The sequence below is a fragment of the Podarcis tiliguerta genome, assembly GCF_965153285.1.
Source record: "Podarcis tiliguerta genome assembly, chromosome: 8".
NCBI lineage: Eukaryota > Metazoa > Chordata > Lepidosauria > Squamata > Lacertidae > Podarcis > Podarcis tiliguerta.
The window spans coordinates 27,574,566-27,597,221 of record NC_139541.1 but is presented as its reverse complement, the minus strand read 5'-3'; the positions used below and the strand labels follow the sequence as shown (position 1 = coordinate 27,597,221).

The following is a 22,656-nucleotide window of genomic DNA, read 5'->3' as shown; positions in this document are numbered from 1 at the left end:
TTATGTCTTTGGCGTTTTTAGAAACTATTTATTAATTAAATAGAAAATGTGATAAAAATATACAAAAGGCATTTGCAACAAGTCACAAAATAGTAATGCTGGAACTTGGGCTTTTCAGCGTGCACAAGGAATCTAGAGAAGGCCAGAGGAAGGTAGGGAAAGAACGTCTAGTGTTCCATTTACCAGCAGTTCATCCCATGTTTGCAGCAGTATAAAATGCTACATCTTTGGTTTTCCTGCAAATCTTTCACAAAAGTAATTTTGAAAAGCAACAAACATGTCTGTTCCAAGATCACCACCTGCTCAGTATATGAGTCCTGACTTTGACCCCTTTGAGATTATTTCCACTTACTTGCCTGCTGTCTCAGGAATGAGACAACAGCTGAGCACAGCATGGAAAACCTAGCTTGCACATCCCAAACACAACATATTGTGGAACCCTGACCCCAAACCAATGGTAAGAGGAATGGTGGTAGCCAGATCAAAGATGTAGCTTCTTGGATCCAGCCTAACTTTGAAGCAACAACCTCTGTCAGGGAAGGCTCAAGGCAGCATCCTGCTTTCTGCCGGCTTGGTAGCTCAGCTCACAAGCAGGCAGAATGCAGCAAAGGGGGATTTAAAGGCATGAAAAAGTGTTTCTTCATCTTGAGAAAGCAGGAGAGACCCAGCTCAAGCAGTAGGAGCAGGGCTATTTGCAGAGCTGACAGAGAGGGAGGATTCTTTTCCTGCGTCAGCTGTTAGGCGGGAGAGTTGCAGCAAAGCCCCACTGTACTTCAGGCTCCCGAGGAGAGAGTTGTACCAGATGACTGCTTCGGGCTCTGGGGAGCGTCTCCTCGCAAGCCAGGGTGTAGCGGGGTTTTGCTGAGGCTGCCGCTGAGCCTGCATGCGCCCACCATGTTCCATCACCGGAAGTCCCCAGGCATATGATTAATCAGGGGACATTACATTAAATCCGGGGACATTCCAGGGGCAGATTCTGCCCGGGGACAGATTGGTGGAGCCGGGGACGTCTGGTAACCATAGTTTGGATCACATGTCTTTCTCCCTCCCATATATTCTCCTGTCATTTCATTTAGGTTTCTGCTCTTTATAAATCTGTAAGACATTTAATATATGAGATTTCATCTTTGCGCTTCCATGTTTGTTTGCTGGTAGATGGCACTGTAATACTGTATGTTCTGTCCTTTCAGCTCTGCTGAGAAAATAATGTGGAAATTCCATACCTGAAATCAAGTTCATGGCCTACAAATCCTCAGGTCTTTCCCCCCATTCAGATATTTTCTTAAGATGTTGAAAATCCCTGAATACAATGTGTTACAAAAATGAATGCATTTTACAGGGGGAAAGAACAGAACAGTGTCTTTTTCAGGACAATTACTGTCTCACAAACATCCCCTATCCTCAGCATTGAGACCTATAGTTGTGGACATGATGTATCATACCTGCTGAACCATTTCCAGGATCTAGCCTTTTTAATGATGGAAAAATTCAATGTTATTCAGGAACATCTTCTGGTGGAACTACTTCCAGAAGCATCTGAAGGTGCATAGTGATGGGCTCTGAAACGCAGAAGTTGTTGAGGTCAGAAGCCTTTAGAAATGGCAATTGCACTGTTAGTACCATTTATTTTCCTAGATCATTTCCCCTTTTGCACTTAACCACTTAGAAGCCTCCGTGTTGATTGCACAAGCCAGATTATGGGCTTTACTTTTCCTATAGCCAAATTAACATGGGTCTTGAGAATATTCCAGAAAGTGAGGGCATCTCGGACCACATTTCAAATGGTTTCCAGGACATAATGAGCTGTAACCTTAGCTAAGTGTCAAAGTCCACTCAAAAGACCAGTTCCCACAATCAAAAGGATGTATTTCAATCAAAAGGATGTATTTCCTGTGTATGTCAAACTACCATCAAGTTTCAATCTTTAAAGAAAAGATGGCTAGTGGTTAGGAAGAAGCAGGCACAGGAAAGTCTAAAACACTTTAAAATATAGGGAGGCTTAAAAATTGTCTACCTTGAAGGAAGGGGGGAAATTCCAACTGGAATGTTTTTGTAACTGGAAACACTAGCATCCATGTGCCTGCAAAGGGCAAGTGGCCAGTGCACAGAAGCATGCATTGTGTATGTAATCTCTAGCCACTCAAGTGATCTGAGGAGACCACATGCCCCATTTCCGGCTCTATGAGCCTCCTCAATTCCCATAATTTCCTCTTTATTGTATCTCAAGCACCTCAACTGTTCCTCTTTAAGAAGCTCTTCCCCTTTGAATCAGAGTTAAAGAGCCACAACCAGATTATTTCATCACAAACACCTTTTCCCCTGGGATGGAAATCAACCATATACTCACTTGAGATTTTTTGAGCCCAGCTGAATTTGAAGTGGATGAAAAGTATATAAAAGACAAGTCCACTGATAATAAACAGAACGCAATACAGATATGGCAGCTCAGGTGCAGTGATGATGGGTGCCAGGACCAGCACAATGGAAACAAACAGCACAAGGATGGGGATGATAAGAGGGACCTGCAAGACAGAGCGGAGGGGGTGGGAATGTAATTGTGTGTGTTGAGGAATCCCAGATTGGAACGACCTAGCAAGGCCAAATAATATTCTGGCTCAAGAGTCTAATGCACTCCATTTTAACAACTTGGCTGTTGCATCAGGAACAGCAAACAAATGTTACTTGCTAGGCCAAGAGAGGATCTGGTGGTTTTGGCAAGTCTTGCCACAGCCCAGGCATTCCACATCTTAATTGGCTTCTGCATGATACCCAAGTCATCCTAGGCTGTTTGGGGCTGGAAGCGGGATTTTTAAAAATGCTGATTATCATGGGCGCACACAGGGCCTATTTAAAGGGCAGCTGTATTTCAGTTTTCATACAGTTTGGAGAAGTGTGAATTGGGCATTATTTATTTATTGGATGTATTCGGCGCTTGCTACAAAAATATCTCAAAGTGAGTTAGAGTTATGAAAACATACATGATACAAAATGTAAAACACACCCAAAAGGTAATTGACAAGAAGTACCCATCTTGCAATCACATAAAAAGGACAAATCCTATCCCATCCTACTAAACAGTGAACACAAGGATTGGATATCACCATATCCTGACACTCCATTTAAGAGCCAAATGCCTGGGGAAAGAAACATCTTTGCCAAAGTGCCTGAAAGTCGATAATGATGGTGCCAGGTGCATGTCTCTCTAAAAAGAGCATTCCACAGTTGGGGAACCACCACTGAAAAGGCCTGTTCCCATGTTGCTGTTTATTGAAGGGGGCACACAAAAAGGCCCTCAGATGATTAGGTATTGGTTAGGTATTGAAGTATTGATGTCATGGGCAGTGTAAGACTTTATATGTCAAGAGCAGCACTTTGAATTGGGCCAGGGAGCTAACACATCCTATGCACTTGAACCAGGATCAGACCGCGTACTCCCAGTCAATTCTGGCCCCTGAATTCTGCACTAAGTGCAGTTTCTGAATGCTCTTCAAAACGGCACTACATAGAGTGCATTGCAATAATCTAACCTAGAGGCAGCTCACATGTTAACCTAATTTCTCCCCCAACTCCAGCAGTAACAAAAGGAGCAACACAAGAGGAACTGCCAAACCATCCTGAACACTGATGAGAATATCTTCTGGTGGGCTACTTACACGGATAGGCCTTTCAAGATCTTTTCTTGTAAAGCGCATGACAATGAGTCCCAGCACAGTTAGACCATAGAATATCCAAACCGTAAAGCTAAAGTAGTTGATGAGGGTGTTGATGTCTCCGGGAATTATGTAAAGCATAGCAATTGCACCCTGAAAGGAGAAGAAATGCATTATGGAGAAGGCATTTTTAAAAAAAACAAAAAAAACCTGCAGATTTCAGAGTTGGGTTTAGAGGCCTTTTAATAGAATGGCCAATACTAATTGTGGCTATGATAACGCTGTTGGAAAACTACCATAATTCAGACATGCTTGCTTAGTCTCTCCAGTGACTTAAAATTTGCAGCCCTACTGCATGGTTGCTTCATTATAATACAAGGCCTCCATTTTCATAAAGACCCTTTTGCATACAGATGGGAAAGCTGTGTGCAGTCACACGGAATTTGACCTCATGGGAGTTGTGATGGCTGCCAACGTGGACCGGTTGGATATTAGACAAATAAATGGAGGATAAAAGCAGCATTGACTACTAGTCGTGACGGCTAAGCCCTGCTTCCAATAACAGAGAACAATGCTGGACTAGACAGGCCTTTGGTCTGATCCAGCAGGGGTCTTATGATGTTTTTCTGACACTTCAGAAATCATACTTACATAAAAGATAATAGCAGGCACTGGAGTTAAGCGCTTGATGTTGATGTAAGAGAGCACCTTTAACACATGTCCTTCACGACCGGCTACGTAAGGAAGCCTGAGAAGGTAAATCATTCTCATTAGAGAAGCTATTGTGATGGGCTGACCGAGAGCAAAGGATGACAAGACTTCGGCGCTTTTCATATTTTTGGTCATGCATTCAGAGAGCATTGCAGAATCTGTGTTTACCATGTCATGCAGTAATATGGGCTATGGAGAGTTATGAAGTAATATAGAGAGTGTATGAGGAACTAGTTGCAACGGTTGTGGTTTGAGAAAAAACAAGATCCTGATTAAGTCCAATGTTAAAAACATAAGAATCTAGGAAATGGAATGAGATCAGCACAACTGCCACATGCACTGTGAATAACAAGATATGGGATTTTCCCCATCTGACATATATAGTACATCACTACTGTGCTTCCAATAAATGTGAGTGAATGTGCAGGTGTGATGTTAAATTTAGGCTGCTTTCCCCTTCTATACCACCTTTCCTTGCACCATCTTCCAGCAACTCAGCAAAGTTTAGTAGCTTGGAAATGTCAATGTGCCCCTGTCTCCCGAGTGTCCCCAGGTTACTTTTAATGAGAGGATGGTGCAGACATGGGACCCGTTCAGAATGACTGTGAAGTACTCCTTCACACAATGTATCACTACCATATTGAATTATTTATTCACATAATGCTGGGGCAGCTTCCACCACGAGTTCCTTAAAAATGATTGGATTAATTCAGAGGAAAACTAATTCAGAGGCACATGTACTTCTAATTAGCAGATGATTGGGGCAGCTGTCTGCAATATGACCTGCTTTTAAGTGTCACCTGGGCATCTGCCTGTTGACAATCATGATGCTCTTAACTCCAGGTACATATAAATGCAGAAGTCTTGCAATCTGGATTCGGGGCTGGGGGCACATAAGTCAACTTTAACTTGCAGCGCACTGGAATTCCACAACAGAAAGTTTTGTTTTACCTGCTAGCAGTAAAGCAAGTCCCATTGGCTGACCCGATGGCAGAAAAAGCCACAAAGAGAGGGACTATCCAGGAAGCAGGATAAAGAACCCTATCTCCATATGTCTGTGATGGAAGGAATTGAAATAATGCACATCTTTAAAACCTAGAGGTCAACCAACTGGGCACATGAAGATACAGCAGTAATGAAAAAGATACTTAATAAAAAGCTTGCACAACTTTTTAGAGAAGCAAGTTTCCCCTTGTGTAACTTAAACAACTTCCGATCTTGTTCTGCCTTTGTATCAAAACATCCTCTTGTACAGAGGTGAAAAACAACACATTTCCCACTTGGACTCACCACAGCAACAGCTGGAGACTGTAGAAGTTCTGTTGTCGTCATAACCGTGAAATAGGATATATTGATCAGAACATAACAAACTGTGACCAGAGGGATTCCAATACCAATACAGAGTGGTAGATTTCTAGATAATGTAAAGAGAGATGCTATCAGTTAAAGAATGATATTTGCATTGAGAACTTAAGAACATAAGATGAGTGGACACGCAAGCAGAACCAGAGGAGGAGCTTCCTTCCCAATGCAAATAGCGGCTTGGGTGGGAGGGTCAGCAGGACGGGAGGGGGGAGGGTTAACAGGGGGGGGAGAGACCAGCCCCCCCCCCGTCCCCATGGATGCTGTTCATTAACGTTATAAAATACATGTATATAAGGCTGATCACCGAAGAATTGATGCTTTTGAATTATGGTGCTGGAGGAGACTCTTGACTGCAAGAAGATCAAACCTATCCATTCTTAAGGAAATCAGCCCTGAGTGTTCACTGGAAGGACAGATCGTGAAGCTGAGGCTCCAATACTTTGGCCACCTCATGAGAAGAGAAGACTCCCTGGAAAGGACCCTGATGTTGGGAAAGATGGAGGGCACAAGGAGAAGGGGACGACAGAGGACAAGATGGTTGGATAGTGTTCTCGAGGCTACCAGCATGAATTTGACCAAACTGTGGGAGGCAGTGGAAGACAGAAGTGCCTGGCGTGCTCTGGTCCATGGGGTCATGAAGAGTCAGACACGACTAAATGACTAAACAACAACAACAAAATATTAATTGCATCTGTACATTGAACACTACATCTAGTTTGGCTCTAAACAGCTGTGTACTTAGACTTTAAAATTTCGCTCTGTTGTTGTTGGATGCAGGGCCGGCTCTACCACTAGGTAGAGTGAGGCAACTGCCTTGGGTGGCAGATGCTGGTGGCCAGAGGCAGTTCCTCCTGTGCTCCCAGGCATTTCCCTCCTGGTGGAGGATAGAGCTGGATGTGCCACACAGCCTAAACTAGCTTTCTGCCCTTGGGTGGTTCTGAAGGGCACTGTCAGACTAAAACAGCCAGTCCAGTTAGCTTCTGCAGGTGGCAACCATCTTGTCCTTTACCTCAGGCAACAAAATGACTTGGAATAGATATATTTCCTCCTAACTGTATAGATGCAGTTTACTAACGTGGGCCTGGTTTCAGAAAATACCTTACTGGATTTTGTTGTTGCTTTGTGAAACTTTTTGCACACTGCCTTAGGGCTGTACACTGAATGGCAGGTTGGAAATCCTTGTTTCAATGGGACTGTGAGGGAGGAGGAAAAAGAAATGGTGTTCTATCAGCTGATGCAGCATTTTTCTTACCTATTAGGATCTTTAAGTTCCTCTGTGATATAATTAAGTTGATTCCTGGAAGGGATGGGGGGGAGAGAAGTACCAAAATGTTACTTTGCATCCTGCACATTCTTGGGAGAAAACCCTCTTGAACCCAGTGGAATTTAATTTCCAAATAAAAGGGTTATGGGATGTAAGTCTGGATGTTAATAGATATTTTTTCTGAAATTATAATTCCCTTTCAACCACAAACAACAGCAAAATCTTTATGAGAGATTTCACAGAGCCAAGTAGAAAATGTCCTATTTTGATTTGTGTTCTTCATTTTGCACAGAAGCAAGTGTCCAATATGGCTTTCAACAGTAATAAAGGTAAAGGTACCCCTGCCCGTACGGGCCAGTCTTGACAGACTCTAGGGTTGTGCGCCCATCTCACTCAAAGAGGCCAAGGGCCAGCGCTGTCCGAAGACACTTCCGGGTCACGTGGCCAGCGTGACATCGCTGCTCTGGCGAGCCAGAGCCGCACACTGAAACGCCGTTTACCTTCCCGCTAGTAAGCGGTCCCTATTTATCTACTTGCACCCAAGAGTGCTTTCGAACTGCTAGGTTGGCAGGCGCTGGGACCGAGCAACGGGAGCGCACCCCGCCGCGGGGATTCGAACCGCCGACCTTTAGATCAGCAAGCCCTAGGCGCTGAGGCTTTAACCCACAGTGCCACCCGCGTCCCTTTCAACAGTAATAGCAAGTACCAATAAACAATCAGGAATATATGCACCTGTTCTGTGCAAAAATAATCCCTTGCACATCTAAGCATACATTAGATCAGCCTTTGGTAGCCTGATGCCCTGCATATGGCTATCCTGGACAGAAGGGAAAGCTCAGTTACGTTTCTCTGTGACATGCTATTTTCTATGTGTTTTGAGGATTGAGTATGAAGGAGCTGCCATCTGAAATACTACAGCCCAGACACAGCCTTACCACTTCAGGAAAAAATATTCCCTTAACAAATATGAGTCCTTCCTCCTTTTGTAATATCTGGCATCCATTCACCTCCCATATGAGAAGCAACCATCAATTAAGACAACACCCACCCACACCCCAACCTATGGAAACATCTGGAGAGACCTATTGGATCAGAGATTTTATTATGCATATGAACTGGCTCTAAGACAGGCATCCCCAACCTCGGCCCTCCAGATGTTTGGGGACTACAACTCCCATCATCCCTGACCACTGGTCCTGTTAGCTAGGGATGATGGGAGTTGTAGTCCCAAAACATCTGGAGGGTCGAGGTTGGGGATGCCTGCCTAAATAATAGTTCTAACCTTAAGATGCTGTTAACTCTTTTTTCTAATGACCTAAGACTAGCTGATATTGTTGGTGCCTTCAAAAGCCATCTCAGCTATTGGCCATCACTGCATCATGTGATAGCAAGTTCCACAAGTTAATGGTCTGCTTAGCTCTCCCCCACAAAAGTGGGTGGGCTCTGTCTCCTTTCATGCCTACCAGGAAGTCACCATAAGTTTAGAATAAGTATTCCCCACCCTACACTATTTCCAGGTGTGATTCTTCAGCAAGACTTCAGGTGCCACAGTTTTCATGCAGTATCTTTCTTAAAGTGCAGTAAAGACACATAAGGCATGAACTGCTACACTCTAACTGTTAATGAGTCATAAAATTATATTACCATCCACTATAGGCCCAGAGTCCATTATAAAATGCAAGACTAATGGTACCCACAGAAAGTGGGGGACCATCAAACGAATTGTTGAAGTTCTTTGTATTTCCTGGGGGAGGGAAAGTGAAACATGTCATTTCTTGCATCTGAGGAACTTGGCTCAGAGTCCGTGAAAACTCCCACCCACCCTGATAAATCTGTTTGCCTAAGATGCCACTGGACCCTTTGTGGTTTTGGTATCATATCTTCCAGATTCGTTCCTCAAAGGAAAATAAGAGGTACATTGATCACTCACCACCCAACTGACCCTACTTAACCCCTTCCCCATTTTTGTGGTCCATCACCACTTCACCAAGGGCACGTGCCCATAGATTATATTATGCCAGATCTTAAAACATATTGAAATGGAATATAACCTTTTAGAAACTTGAGACTTACCTTTAATGTATGTCATAAACGGCTTTTAATTTATTTAAAAGGAAGGAAATATTAAAAATATCAACAAACAGGTTCCCACCCTCCCCCCAAACAGAAAGCAAAAACAAAACAAAACAGTTGTATCAATCCCAGTCAACTGCTGCAGATACATTATAGATGATGATAAGATAGATAGATAGATAGATAGATAGATAGATAGATAGATAGATGATAGATAGATAGATACTGCAACTAAAACTTCAACATAACATACCTTGGGCTAGAAGAACAATCCCACTTACAATGATAATTATGACAATCACCATTTTAGCCGCAGCAAAAAAGTTCTGTATGTAGCTTGCCCACTTCACACTCAGGGCATTCACCAGAGTAATTGTAACTAAGAGAAAGGAAAGGGTGGAAGGTTCACAAGAAATGTCACCTCAACAAATAAGCTTCTGTACCCCTGGAATCCGTCCTTTGCCTTCCCAATTCATTTTCCTGCCACTCAGAGTAGCCAATAATGGGCTAGATGGACAAATAATCTAACCAGCTGCGTGGTAGCTTCATATGTTCCTCTGCATTCAAAGTGTTCAAACCATTTCACTCATCATCATGTGCACTCGTTACAGGAAAGGTAAAGGTAAAGGAACGCTGGACGGTTAAGTCCAGTCAAAGGCAACTATGGGGTGCAGCACTCATCTCACAGCTTTTGCGGGTCAGGTGGCCAGCCTGACTAAATGCTTTTGGTGTAACAGGACACAGTAATGAGTGCCAGAGCGCACAGAAACGCCATTTACCTTCCTGCTGCAGTGGTATCTATTTATCTACTTGCCCTGGTGTGCTGGTATGCTTTCAAACTGCTAAGTTGGCAGGAGCCATATAGAAGATGGGTTAGTGGTACTATTCCCAAGTTCCCAAAAAGGGAGGGGGGAATTTGACCAAGGCTGCACATGGGGTCATGGCAGAGATGAAATTTGAATTAGAGACCTCTGGTTCCTAGCTTCGCTTCTGTGTGTAGCAGCTGCCTCCAGCTTGTGCCAAATTAACCCACAAATTTGCACCGGTGTAAAAGGAAGCCTATTCTTTGCTGTTATCTCTGTATGCATTTGGTTTTAGGTCACTAATTCACCCTTCCAGCTACCTTTGTCTTCCTGATCAAAAGCCAAATACTCACAGAGGACTGCTGCTGCCAGACACTTGATGACAATCGTAGGGGGGTCACAACCCAGATAAAACGGAGCCGCTGTGTACTCAGCAAAGCTGAGGCAAATAATGGCAAAGGAACTGGGCATGGTGACGATGAGACTTGTCCAGGAAAACAGATATGCAGGGATTGGGCCAAAGGCTTCCATGAGGTAAGAATAGTCTCCTCCTGATTTTGTTATCATTGTGCCAAGTTCAGCAAAACAAAATGCCCCTGAAGAAAGAAGTGAGAGTTTTTAAAATAACCTTCCGCTACCACCACCACTGCCACAATCACCCATCTCCATTTCAATATGGCTTCTGGATGACTCTATATGCACCTGGTTCTTCTAGCCTGTTTCAAGCCACCAGGGATTTTGTTCCTATTAAGTGCATAATTTTGTTATGGTGTATGGAACTAGTCAACATTTCTTTCAGCCAGTGAGTGCTTCTGTTGTGAGAAGATCATCTGGTCCTAACCAACTATAATTTTGAGTTGTTGAAGAAATGCTTTTCCCCCTCTCCCCCACAAGCACGATTGATTATTTTCATTTATAAACACTGCGCTTGTTCTCACGGTGTCTATTAGACACTGTCCATGACATCATCAGCGGGTGCCTTGGGACTCAGGGGGCATCGATAAAAGAAAAGCCAAAAAAGTTATTTTTAGAGCCAGTTATCACATATTTATTACGTTTATATTTATCTCTCATTCATCCTTTCCATTTTCTTCAATACATGCAAAAACCCTGTGAGGTAAGTCAGGCTAAGGGATGGTGACCAGTCCAAGATTACACAGAGAGCTTCATGGAGGAGTGGAGATTTGAACCCAGAACACCCCCAATTCTAGTCTAAGCACCAAAACATGCTAGGATATGGTTGCCATATACTAAACATAGATCACTTGGTTCTTCATCACAAGGTGATTTGTAAAAGAGGCCAGATGAACAAAAGGAGCTTCAAAATACAGTGGTACCTTGGTTCTTGAACTTAATCCGTACCGGGAATCCATTTGACTCCCGAAATCATTCAAAAACCAAGGTGCGGCTTCCAGAAGCCGCGTCGGATGTTCAGCTTCCGAAAAATGTTCGCAAACCGGAACACTTACTTCCAGGTTTGCAGCGTTCGGGAGCTGATTTGTTCAACAACTAAGCTGTTTGAGAACCAAGGTACTGCTGTAATGTAATGTGTTAGCTTTGGCTAGTATTTCCCCCAAACACTTATATCATATATGCTAATTTCAAATGCAAAACTAGCAAATGCAAATCCATTGTTAAAGGGCTAAACAAAATAACACATAACAAGGAGCTTGTAATAAACTGGGGGCAGCGGGGGAGAGAATAAATTGGAAAGAGCAATAGTGATTTACCTAACGTAGCAAGCACTCCACAGGCTGCCCAGATGACTAAGCAGGGCCCAACAGCTCCAACGTTAGCCAGAACGGCTTTTGGAGAAACAAAGATTCCCGAACCAATCACTGTCCCAACAATGAGACCGATTCCACTAAGCAGGCCCACCTGGAAAAAGAAATTGAGGTTAGGTGAATTCAACCGGAGTGGTTCTTTCAATCTTCTATAGGCAGTATCATGAGGGTGGAGATGGATGGGGGACAGGAACACTGAAGCAGATGTTAACCCAAGAATATGTTAGGAAGGGTCCACTCTTATTGCATAAACACTGCTTTATACAACAGCTGCTGACACATATCTTAGGGGGAGCTTATTTTCCCAACAAACACATCCGTAGGATCTACAGTTAATTAATATTATTAATTGTACTTCTTGGTCATTTTTTAAATTCAAAGTGAAGTCAAAGCTACTTGGAATGTAACACAAGAATTAAAAGCAATATAAAACTAAAATGAAATAAAGACTAAAAAAACAGGTCTGTTCTGGGAATGACCTTGGTAAGCTGCTCTAGGAGCCTTCTTCAGCTTGGAAGTGGGGTGAAAATGTTTAAAAAGAATTTAAAAAGTATAAAACGTTACTTGTTGCCTTGGCAAGGGTAACAAAAATGTGGAGGAATAAGCGCTCAGTGTTGACCATGACCATTTCTTCATAGTCTAGCCAAGGGAAAAAAGTAATGAGTGTGAGGGGAAGGCAACCAGGGTCTGCTGTGCTGAGACTTTCAGCGGCATTAACAGGTGAGGTGACACCAGGAACAACTTGTGGTACAATGCAAACATTAACCAGAGGTTCTGGGAAAAGAGGCTTTCCTTTTGTACTTCACTGTGCTTTGTGATTATCTCCACATTTAGCAAACAACACTCTACTAATTAACTCAGGTGTTAAACATCACAGAGCATTTTACTTCCCCACTTGGGTCATTAAAGCTGGACCTAACTAGACTATTCCCTGTTTTTACAACAGGACATGTACCAAGTGCAACTGTGCCTCCTCTTGAGAGCGAGGATGTGTTTATGGATAGAATTCTAAGTGTGGATGGGCAAATCTGTTAAATTTAGTTTCTCCCCCAGTTTCACATTTTCCCAGTATTAAATTTACTTCTCCTTTACTGCAGCAGCAAAAACAATGTGCAAGGCAGCCATTGAGAATTACCAGGCTTTTCAGCCACAGCAAGCGCTGTCATTCTCCAGCGGTTTGACTTCATCCCCAGAAGCACACTGGCACAGACGGATACCAACCATGCACGCTCCCCCCCAGTTTACACAATTTTGCAAACATTTGGTATGAGAACTGAAATGCAAAATTCAGACAAGTGTGAATTTTTGAAGGATAACTGGTTCTATTCATGTCCTGGTTTGGGAACTGCAAGTTAGGTAGGTCTGCATTCAAATGAAAGCTCAGGACAAAACAGCTAATTCCCATGTTTTACACGGTGCATATTTTGCCGCAAATAAAATCCAACAAGGAGTTAAGCATACTTAAAGGACATTGCTTTCATTGCTTTCAAAAATGCTGACTGTATTGTACTGCCTCGAGGTGAATGCCATAAGCCAGGAATGGGGAATCAGATGTTCCTGAACTTCATTTCCCATCAGGCCCAACCAGCATGGCTGGAAATTCGGGGCCAATAACCTCTGAAGGGTCACAAGCTCCCCATTCCTGCCATAAACTATGCAAACCTATAAGCATCCAGAGCAAGGTATTAGGCCTAGGAGAGACACAATTTGGTTGAGGCCACCTGGCGCTGTTCACTACCTCTTTGCATATGTGCATCTCCTCTTAAGACTATTAATTCCAGAATCTAAAATTCCCTAACTATGACGAAGCGTGGTTTAAGAACACATTAAGTAAGTAAGTAAACAATAAAATATTTTTACAACAGAATGGAATCTATATTTGAGATCTGGGAGGCTAAGAGCTTCTAGGACTGTTTCCAATGTAATATATTACAAGTCTTGCCTCTTTCTGTAGATTCATAGATTTGCTTTTCTTGATGGGCGTTTCATCAGGTTCTTGATTTGAACTTCGTTTTCTGATGCCTTCTTCATCCATTTTGCTTACTTGATGCTGATGTGCCTATTATATTAGTGAATCCTGCAAACAGCACAAAGTTAACTATGAGTATATTATTTAAAAGTCTGTTTATCTTTTGACTTCAAAAAAGCAACAGGGGACCCATAGCGCTCTTACATAGTTAATTCAAAGTAATGGTGGGATGTGCTACCTCACTCCGAGTTGGCTTTGTAATGTTATAGCATAATCCAGTCTAAGTGTGGGACACTGTGATATCACCTCACTGGTCCTATGATCCCTGATTATCTAGATCACGTAGCCAGCAAGAAGAACCCTGTTTTTAATGCCTGCCAAGAGGGTGAAGCAGTGTACCTTTTGCTTCCACACTTACCTGTTATGGCTGATCCATTTAACTAATCTTGAATTTTGGTAGTAATCAGTATTCAACTTAAGAGGTACAAATGCCAATGCCTAGGAGCACTCCATTTTTTGAAACAACAGTTTGCCATTTTCATGACAATGTATGAGTTATATAAAGGTGGCTTATCTGCCTTGATGGGAGCTCAAAGGTTGGAAATGAATTTGCTGTACAAAACATGATTTGATGTTACGGATAACTTATTATCAGATAGTTTGCTGGCCAGCAGTGATCAGATGACTTTGTTATCAGTTTGCTCATTTTATATGGCAAACTTTATACCTGGCTTGATGGTTTAACATGCCTATTTGGTGTTCTGCAAGTCTATAATGTGTTTCCTTGTTTTGCACTTGCAAAGAGAGAAATGGACATAATAAGCCCATTATGTGTTCTGAGGTCTTCCTCTCTTTGAATACATCTCACTGTATGATAAAATAGGGCAGATGGAACCGGTTTCGAGCAAAGGACCAGTGGGAGGAACAAGAGGAGACATGGGATGGTATGTGCATGTCTGTGTGTAAGTCTGGATTAAACAAGGGCATCTGCAGGACTGAGGAGGAGCAAGAGGAAAGAATGATGTTAATCTATGGCCTTGTAAAGCAGAACGATTATTGTCCCTTTTCTTTTCCTATTATTCTTTTCCCATTGGGTTATGTACTTCGTGTTTTATGCTGTAAACCACCCTGTGATATCTTGATGAAGGGCAGCAAATGAAAGAATAAATGAATGAATGAACGAACTGTTTAGCCCAGAGAAGAGAAGTCCGAGGTTAAACTAGCAAACCAAAGGTTAAACCAGTGGTGGCCAAACTTGGCCCTCCAGATGTTTGGGACTACAATCCCCATTATCCCTGACCACTGGTTCTGTTACCTAGGGTTGATGGGAGTTGTAGTCTCAAAAACATCTGGAGGGCAGAGTTTGGCCACCACTGGGTTAAACTAACCCCTTTCCAGCCCCAGGTGGAGCGTCCACACGACACACCTACACACTGCAGCCGACACTAATGTGTCGCATGACACACAGTCTGGAAAGCTTTGTGCTAGAATATAACACAGAGGAGGAGCATAACGCATTAAGCTGATAGGGGAAAGAGGGCAGGATTGTGGTCGCCAACAGGCAGTCACAACGCAGGATGTGAGCAGCTTTCTTTGCTGGGCAGCCAGTTCTCAAAACTAGAAAGGTGCCATTTTGGGGAAACTGGAAGCATTTGCAGGGCTTCTTTCACCTCTTGCTTGCTTATGTTTTGGAACTGTCATCACAAAGAGACAGAGAATGGGGCATGTGGTCTGAGCTATCATCTTGATTTGAGAAATCATCCTTGGGAAGAAAGGTGGCCTCAGTGATGATGCCCCTGCTCATACCTTTTGCCTGGGCTTTTAATTTTTTTCTGAAGAAACAGAGAGAGAGAGAGAGAGAGAGAGAGAGAGAGAGAGAGAGAGAGAGGCCTGCCTTTGGATAAGGATAGAAAAGGCAGGGGGAAATTCTTGCTGCACATCTGTGGCTCTCTCCTTCCTTCCCTGGGACTCAGCTAGACTCATGTTATTGAAGAACACACACACACACACACACACACATATATAGGGGGTGGCGGGCAGGGCTGCCAACTCCAGCTGCGGCATTTGAAAGTGCAATCCTAAAAATGTCCACTCAGATGCAACACCTGTTGGATCCACAGGTAAATTAAATTAGGATTGCAGGCAGTGTGGTGCACTGGTTAGAGCAGTGTGGTGCGTTTGAGCCCACAGATGCATTTGCAAACTGCCATAGCCACTATGCACTGATCCAGTGGGACTTACCCGCAGGTAAATTAAACTGGGGTTGCAGGCAGTGTGGTGCACTGGGTAGAGCAGTGTGGTGCATTTGGGACCACAGATGCATTTGCGAACTAGGGGAACTGCCATAGCCACTATGCACTGATGGCAAGCGTGCAAGAGCGGATGTGGCCATCGCACACCTGGGCACACCTTCACACTTCCCCTTCATGGCCAGTGCCTAGGCTGGAAGGAAGTCTTAGTTTTCTTTTAAACCAAATTGGTGGCAGCGGGGTGATCTTCTTGGAAAGTCCAGCTGGGGTGGAAAGCAGGGCAGTCCCCTCCCTGCTTACAATGGTTTTAAGATAAGGAACATCACTCATCCCAGAAAAACAATAACAACACACTATTAGGATTTGGTGGGGGAAGTCTTGTAATGGAGTCAACAGAAGGCACTCCCACCCCAAGTCTAATTGCAGTGGGAGAGCCTTCTCTGGACTCCACTGGAGTCAATAGGCCACACCCCTTGTAGGCTGAGGAGACCAGGGTCCAAATCCACACCCAGCCATGAAGTTCCTGGCTGACCTTGGGCAAGTTCCTAATTCACACACGAATCTGCCTCACAGGGGTTGTTGTGTGGGGAGGAAGTGGGGACAGTGAGGGTCACGTATGTCACCTTAAGCTACCTGGAAGGAAGGTGAGATGTAAAAAACAAAGCAAACTGGGAAATTGTGGTTTAATCTTATAGACTATAAACCAGGATATTAAACCAGGATCAGAACCAGGTTTACTTGACCAAGACTGCTGCACTTGAATTGTTTTGAACAGTAAATGAAGAAAGAACAACAGAACACTTGGCTGCCCTCTATGGATACACCGAGTAATACAATGACAGTTCTAGCAAATCTATTGCAAATACACAAGAATCTATAGCAAATATTCATGCAAGTCTCTCGCATAATTATCCCTGTGAATCTTTTCACATTTTCAGCCTGGAAGCGAGAGTGGCACTCACCGTGTTTGGCGTAACTCTTGAGTCATCGAAACACCTTCCCTTCACTTATCTCCTTCTTCAGCAGACAATGCCCCCGACTCTAAAGCAGAATGCTGGGAAACAGCAGTCACTTAAGTACAGAGGTTATAAACAAAGGTAATGATTAAACTAGAATGCTTCCAATAATCATTAAAAGCCCAATTAATTTATTGGCAAAAAAAGGTAGAGTTTTTGGTTCCATTTTGATGTCCCCACCCCCAACCCTGCGTCTTGCAGTTTGAACAAGCACCGAAGTACGTATTTGACAGTGCGGCACTCATGGACCAAGGCACCAACAAGGTTGCCGTGATTTTATAAGACATCAAGGTCTTCCTGCATGATTAAAAAGCAAAAGCAAAACCCACTGAACTTGGGGAAGAGATCATGGTGGGTTATTTTGTATACAATCATCTTAATTTTAAAGGTTTTAAAACCTTAATTTTAAAGGTTTTTAAAGCAATACATTGCTTACTTTAGCAAAAAGTAAAGAATTTAAAAAGGAAAAAGACAGCTCCTATCTACTTCAAACAATTGGCTGGCTGACAACCTGCTCTCCTGTCCTGTTTGTCTGGATGGACTGAACTTCTCTTGAACTTGCTAACAGGCTGAATGCAGTCAGGAAGAAGGAAAGAAAATCTTCCTTTGTTTCCAGCCTTGAGCACATTTGCAGACAAACAAACAAACTTGGTTAATCACTTTTCTGCACTTGGGGTTTAGAATATATCTTGTTCGATCCCTCCTTCACTATCACCCCTGATTATTGGCCATGCTAGCTGCAGCTGATGGGAGTTGAGTCCAACAGTATGCGGAGGGCTGTCAAAGTTTCTCAACCCAGCCCTAGATTTTTAAAATGTCTCCAATGTTGACATTCACACACTTTTCTGAAGAGACGTTCAGAACTTCTGTGTTTTAATTTGTCTTCTTTATCTGTGTGTCCAGAATTAAAGTTAAATAAAATAGGTTGGAGGCTGCCTAGTTCTTAGAGCTAGGGAAGCCCAACAACATATTGAGGACCGGGGGTTCCCCATCACTCTCAGGCCAAATAGGTTTCTGTAGTGCTTCAGAAACCAACACACCTCAATTGACCACAGCAGAACAAGCGAGATTGGTGCACATCACCAGAAACGATGCCTCTGTCATACTGTTACAAAAACAAAAATCACATAGGCTACATGAGCAAAGGGTTTGGTAATACTCCAAGATTGTGCAAGAGTTCAAAGCAGCTTGAAACAAATGTTTCGACTGTTATAGCAACCAATAAGTATGTACACATGTTCAGCATATTAATTTCACAATGGGAAATTTGATTTGAATAAGTGAGTGAGATTGGACTTTTCTCCCCTCAATGATATAAACTGATTTGTTTAAATTGCCTTTATTCAAATCAAGCCACCCTAGATAACAAAACTAATCTGCTTATGTGGTTGTTGCAAGGATGATGGGATTGATGTGTGAATAATGCTTCCAGTTACTGGTCTTCAGCTGGTGGGCCAGGACCCACTATGAAAATATACAGTAAAAGATTAAGAAATGCATGTTTGGGTTAAAAGCAGGGCCTGGGTCTGAAAAGACTGAAGACTACTGCTCTAAACCATTCTTCCCAAACATGGCGTCCGCCAGATGGACTACAACGCCCCCAAATCCCTGACCATCAACCATGCTCTCTGGGACTGATGGGAGTTGTGGCTCAAAATAGCTGGAGGGTGACAGGTTGTGGAAGGATGTTCTAAATTGCTAGTACAGGTATGCTTAGCAGTATTACTGTAGTGTCCATTCCTCATGGATGTTGAGATGCATTTGAATAAGATTCGCACAGGCTTTTGCACAATGTCCTAAAAAGCTTGACTTTGCAAAGGCGAAATGTAAAAGCAATATTGGAGCCCCTATCTATAGCTTAAGGACAATCTTAATTCATTCATATGCACTTTGGACTCCCCCCAGGGCTAATCCTTGAGCATAATGAGAATGAATTTCAACATTCTGAGATAGGCACAAAATGTTCAGTGCAATGTTTCCTTATATCTCTATGATCTATTGCAGGCAATTACATTAGTCAGGAATGGAAGAAAGAGTTCTTTAACACAAAATGACAACACACCCAGATTGTAGTAGCTACCTGCTCTGAACCTACACAGTTGAGCTATAAAGGCAGCACCGTTGCCAACAAGCACAGAGTCAAGCCAGTATCTTGCTAATCTCTCAAGGTAAAGTGCACAATGAGCTATTGCCAATCAGCATAATAATTTTTTAAAAGTTACCTCCGTGTAAGTCCTTCACACAGTTTAGCAGTCTAAAACTATGGAATTTGCTTCCACAAGATGCACTGATGGTCCCCAATTTAGTTTTGGCATGGGACTAGGCAAAAGATAAGGCTAATCGGTTGCTACTAGTCATGGTGACTCTATATTACCTCCAGCATCAGAGGCAACAGCCTCAGAATCCCAGTCGCTGGAGAACACGATTGGGAAGGAGATGATCTCCCCTCACCTCCTGCTTGTGTGCTTCCCAGAAGCATCAAGTTGTGCCCTGTAGGAACAGAATGCCAGACTAGCTAGGCCTTTGAGTCCAGTAGGACTCATCCTCTATGCTTTCAAGAATTTCCAGGCACTAACTGCAAGTGGGCTTGCTGTCCCAGGTAGCATGTGCTGCATCTTGGCTCTATTGGCTCTGTCACTTATTTATTATATTTATTTGCAGTATTTATAGCCCACCCACCCCATTTAATGTTCTCAATCCCAGACCAGGGAATAAAGTAATAAAAACAAACGGGGGAAACAATGGATGTACAAAAATTACAAAATCATATAAACAGGACCAATGAACAACCGAACCATTATATCATCAGCAAAACTGCAGCAACAAAAAATAATTGTTTCAATTTAACCAAATACCTAAGTAAAAACAAACACAACAGTATGTGCTGTGTAAAATTAATTTGTTCTGTCTTTCATTTAGTTGAAATGACTGCAGCTAAGAAAGCAGATGAATGTCTACAGCCATCTCTTGAATGGTATCAATTTTAATTGTTTCGTTTGGAGCTTATGTCGTTCCCAGTCCCAATGCCTTGAGTGGGTAGCAGGGTTTTTTCCCTTTTCTCTCCTTCCCTATCCCAGACCGCCAAAGGCAGTTTCATGCCATTCTTTGAAGAAGTACAGGCATGGACTTTGGCAAGCCTTAAAAGAAAGGGAACTCCAAAGTTTGGTGGGGACAGTCTCTGTGAGTCCTTGTGGGTCCTTGAAGTACATAGTGTATTTCAATAAAACATTACCAAGGTTAGGCTGCTCTGGGCTTTCTAGACTATTGCTACAAGCACTTGAAGATGGGCCATAGTGTTGGCACCATCTAAAGCCGCAGAGCTGCTGAGAACACCCCTATATCAAACATGTATAGTTCTGCTTTGAAAATGTGAATAGCTGGTTCTCTGGAGGTATGCAGAAGGACTCTAGAAAGCAGTGGGTTAAGCAGTGGGTTTGTTTGTTTTTTTAAAAACAAAGTGTTTTGTTCTTTTTTTCAATCCTTTTCATAAGCTACTGGTATTAAAGGGTTAGAGATAGTGTCTTATACCCATTCTCAGTTATTTGATTTAACTTCTCCTCTTTCACAAGGGGAGGAGTTGTGAGCGGGATTTGCTCCCCGTGCTTCACAGGGGGGCGTGGTTGGGCCCCCTGCATCACAGGGAGTCCCAGGCCCACGCCACGCCCTCAGCTGGCCAAACCGGCTAGCTGGGGGCATGGTTTGCCACATTTAAGTGGCCCCAGCCCCGGCCCCGGCTCTGCCTGTTTGGTTCCTGCACGCACAGATCTCGCTTACTTACCACATGCTGTTTGCGGGTCCTTTGCTTTGTTCTAGTTTCGTTAATTTTGAAGTCCCTAAAAGCCTTGGCTGCAACGCTGCGACAGGGACTTTCATGCCAGGGATTGCTTGGTTTTCCTCAGCGCGCTGCTCACCAGCACAGGAATTTATTTCAACTTAACCCCTCTGGGTTCTGGCACTTGGAGCAAAGCAGGTTTCTGTGGGAAGGTTTACTTTAGCAGAGTTAAACAATTCCCTTTATAAGTTTATGCAGCGATCAGCTTGTTGCTTACTCACCTGAGTTCTAGTAATAAAGATGCCTTCCTGGTTAAAAATCCCTTTGAATCCCTCTTAAAGAATATACACACAAATCTGATTCATGTTAATATACAGCTCTTTTACTCTCAGATTCATTCAGGTTTACAGAACTGTACCTGAAGGCAGGCTTAGGTTACATAACAAGCAAATTAACTATACCAGAGGGAAGTTGGTCCTGAGGTGACTGCAACTGAGCAGTTATTTTTCAAAACTACCAGCAACTGACAAACTGGATGTCACAGCAACCAGTTAGAACATGGAGGCCGTTACTCCTCCGTTGGAATGCTGCACTTGACTGCACCTTTACATCCCCCCATTTCTATGTTTGCAGCCGCTGCGAGGGGAGTTTCACGGATGGGCTTGTGCAGGCAGGGCTTTGGAGCGCTCCTGGAGACCCCTTCAAATCTGATTTCCCTTTCCTCTGCCATTTCCCTAAACCTCGTTCCCTCCTGTCAGCTCCCTCATTGCCCTAAACTGTTTGTGTGCTGTGCTCCTTCCTGACAGGAGTGTGAGCTGCGTTCCTTAGGGTTCTTCAGTCCAGCTTCCCCCTCTGCTCCGAGTGCTTGTTCCCTGCCTCTTATCTTTTCCCTTAAACTGTGGTGTTTTGCTCCTTCTTGACTGGAGTTGGGCTGTGTTCCTTAGGTTTTCCGACCTTCTTCCCCTGCTCTGAGCAGCTTCCTCCCTTGCCCTGAGTTGCTTGTGGGTTTGTTTGTTTGTTGTTTTTTACTCTGTGCGGTTTCCACCTTCCTTCCTTCCTTCCTTCCTTCCTTCCTTCCTTCCTTCCTTCCTTCCTTCCTTCCTTCCTTCCCCTGAGCCACATGTACATTGTTCCTTTCTACCTGAGTTCATCTATTGGGCTCGGCTTGCCCAGTGTGTGTTGGTTCTTTGTGCGTTCTCAGTTTCCTTCCTTTCTCAAAGCAGCAGGTGCCTTGCTCCTTATTTCTTGATTTTTCTTCTCTTGGCCTTGACTTGTCCCAGCGGGTGTTTGCTTCCCTTCAGTTGGTGTGCGTTTTATTAAATGGTGGGGTGTCTGCTAAAGGGCAGGTGCCTGGCTCAGTCAGCTTCCCCACCTTCCATTCTAGACAGCAAAATCAATCACTTTCATTTACTCTATCCTGCAGGGGTATCTCTTCTCCTTAAAGGGGCAGTGTGCGTTTTAAATAGACTCAGGGCTGGGGATCAGCTGTCTGGCACTAAAGCCTCTTAGCTTTTTATGGTACATAAGGGGGTAATTTTGCTGGGTTTTTGTTTTGTTTTGTTGCCGAGGTCCCTTAACTATTCTGGTATCGGCAGTAGATCAATTCAGATTTCCTGAGTTACTGTCGGGTGTGTTGGGTGCAGTTTTTCTGTGCTTCCTCTGGTGAACAGCGTGTTGCTGCCGGCAGCCATTTTGAGCACACCACGTGGCCAAGCTTTCCCAGCAACTATTTGGGACGAGACATGTGGCCTCTGTTTTTCTTGTTGCCATGTTGCTTTGTGCACGTGCTTCCACACACCCCTGTGCTACATGAGAAACTCTTTTGATTGTACCTAACATTATAGAAGGCAAATTATATTTTATATTTTTTTCTTAAGCAGGCTTTTTTCTTAAGCAGGCACAGGTCCCATGAAAGCGCACCTGGTTTCAACAGAGGAGGAAGTGGAATCCTTGGATAACAGTGACACCATCTGTTGATTCTGGTTTGGAAATGGGGATTA

The 22,656-nt window shown here is 43.4% G+C and overlaps 1 protein-coding gene across 3 annotated transcripts; it reads right to left on the bottom strand.

Annotated features, from left to right (window-relative positions):
- Positions 1 to 7: 7 nt before the first annotated feature.
- On the bottom strand, positions 8 to 21,132 carry LOC310683454 (b(0,+)-type amino acid transporter 1-like). Of its 3 annotated transcripts, none has more exons than XM_083453368.1 (14): positions 20,938 to 21,132; positions 20,663 to 20,858; positions 16,831 to 16,922; positions 13,593 to 13,727; positions 11,597 to 11,744; positions 9,317 to 9,442; positions 8,635 to 8,734; positions 6,979 to 7,023; positions 5,652 to 5,775; positions 5,313 to 5,416; positions 4,302 to 4,398; positions 3,654 to 3,803; positions 2,348 to 2,522; positions 8 to 1,559 (listed from the first exon to the last, which is right to left on the bottom strand). In XM_083453368.1, the coding sequence occupies exons 4-14, from the start codon at positions 13,683 to 13,685 to the stop codon at positions 1,495 to 1,497; spliced, it is 1,227 nt and encodes a 408-aa protein (XP_083309494.1). In that variant the 5' UTR covers positions 13,686 to 13,727; positions 16,831 to 16,922; positions 20,663 to 20,858; positions 20,938 to 21,132; the 3' UTR covers positions 8 to 1,494. The 3 variants fall into 3 exon arrangements, with proteins under 3 accessions (XP_083309494.1, XP_083309492.1, XP_083309493.1); XM_083453366.1 differs by lacking the exon at positions 20,938 to 21,132 and adding an exon at positions 10,220 to 10,462 and having other exon boundaries at positions 20,663 to 20,829; XM_083453367.1 differs by lacking the exons at positions 20,663 to 20,858; positions 20,938 to 21,132 and adding an exon at positions 10,220 to 10,462 and having other exon boundaries at positions 8,688 to 8,734; positions 9,366 to 9,442; positions 16,831 to 17,041.
- Between the last annotated feature and the right edge of the window lie 1,524 nt (positions 21,133 to 22,656).

What these genes read in the sequence shown, in the direction of transcription:
- LOC310683454 (XM_083453366.1), bottom strand. Translation starts at nt 13,685, where the DNA reads ATGGATGAAGAAGGCATCAGAAAACGAAGTTCAAATCAAGAACCTGAT. An exon ending in TGGAGTGCTTGCTACGTTAG is followed by an intron (nt 10,463 to 11,596) that starts GTAAATCACTAT and finishes TTCTTTCTTCAG; the next exon opens with GGGCATTTTGTTTTGCTGAA. An exon ending in GAACTTAAAGATCCTAATAG is followed by an intron (nt 5,776 to 6,978) that starts GTAAGAAAAATG and finishes TACATTATCTAG; the next exon opens with AAATCTACCACTCTGTATTG.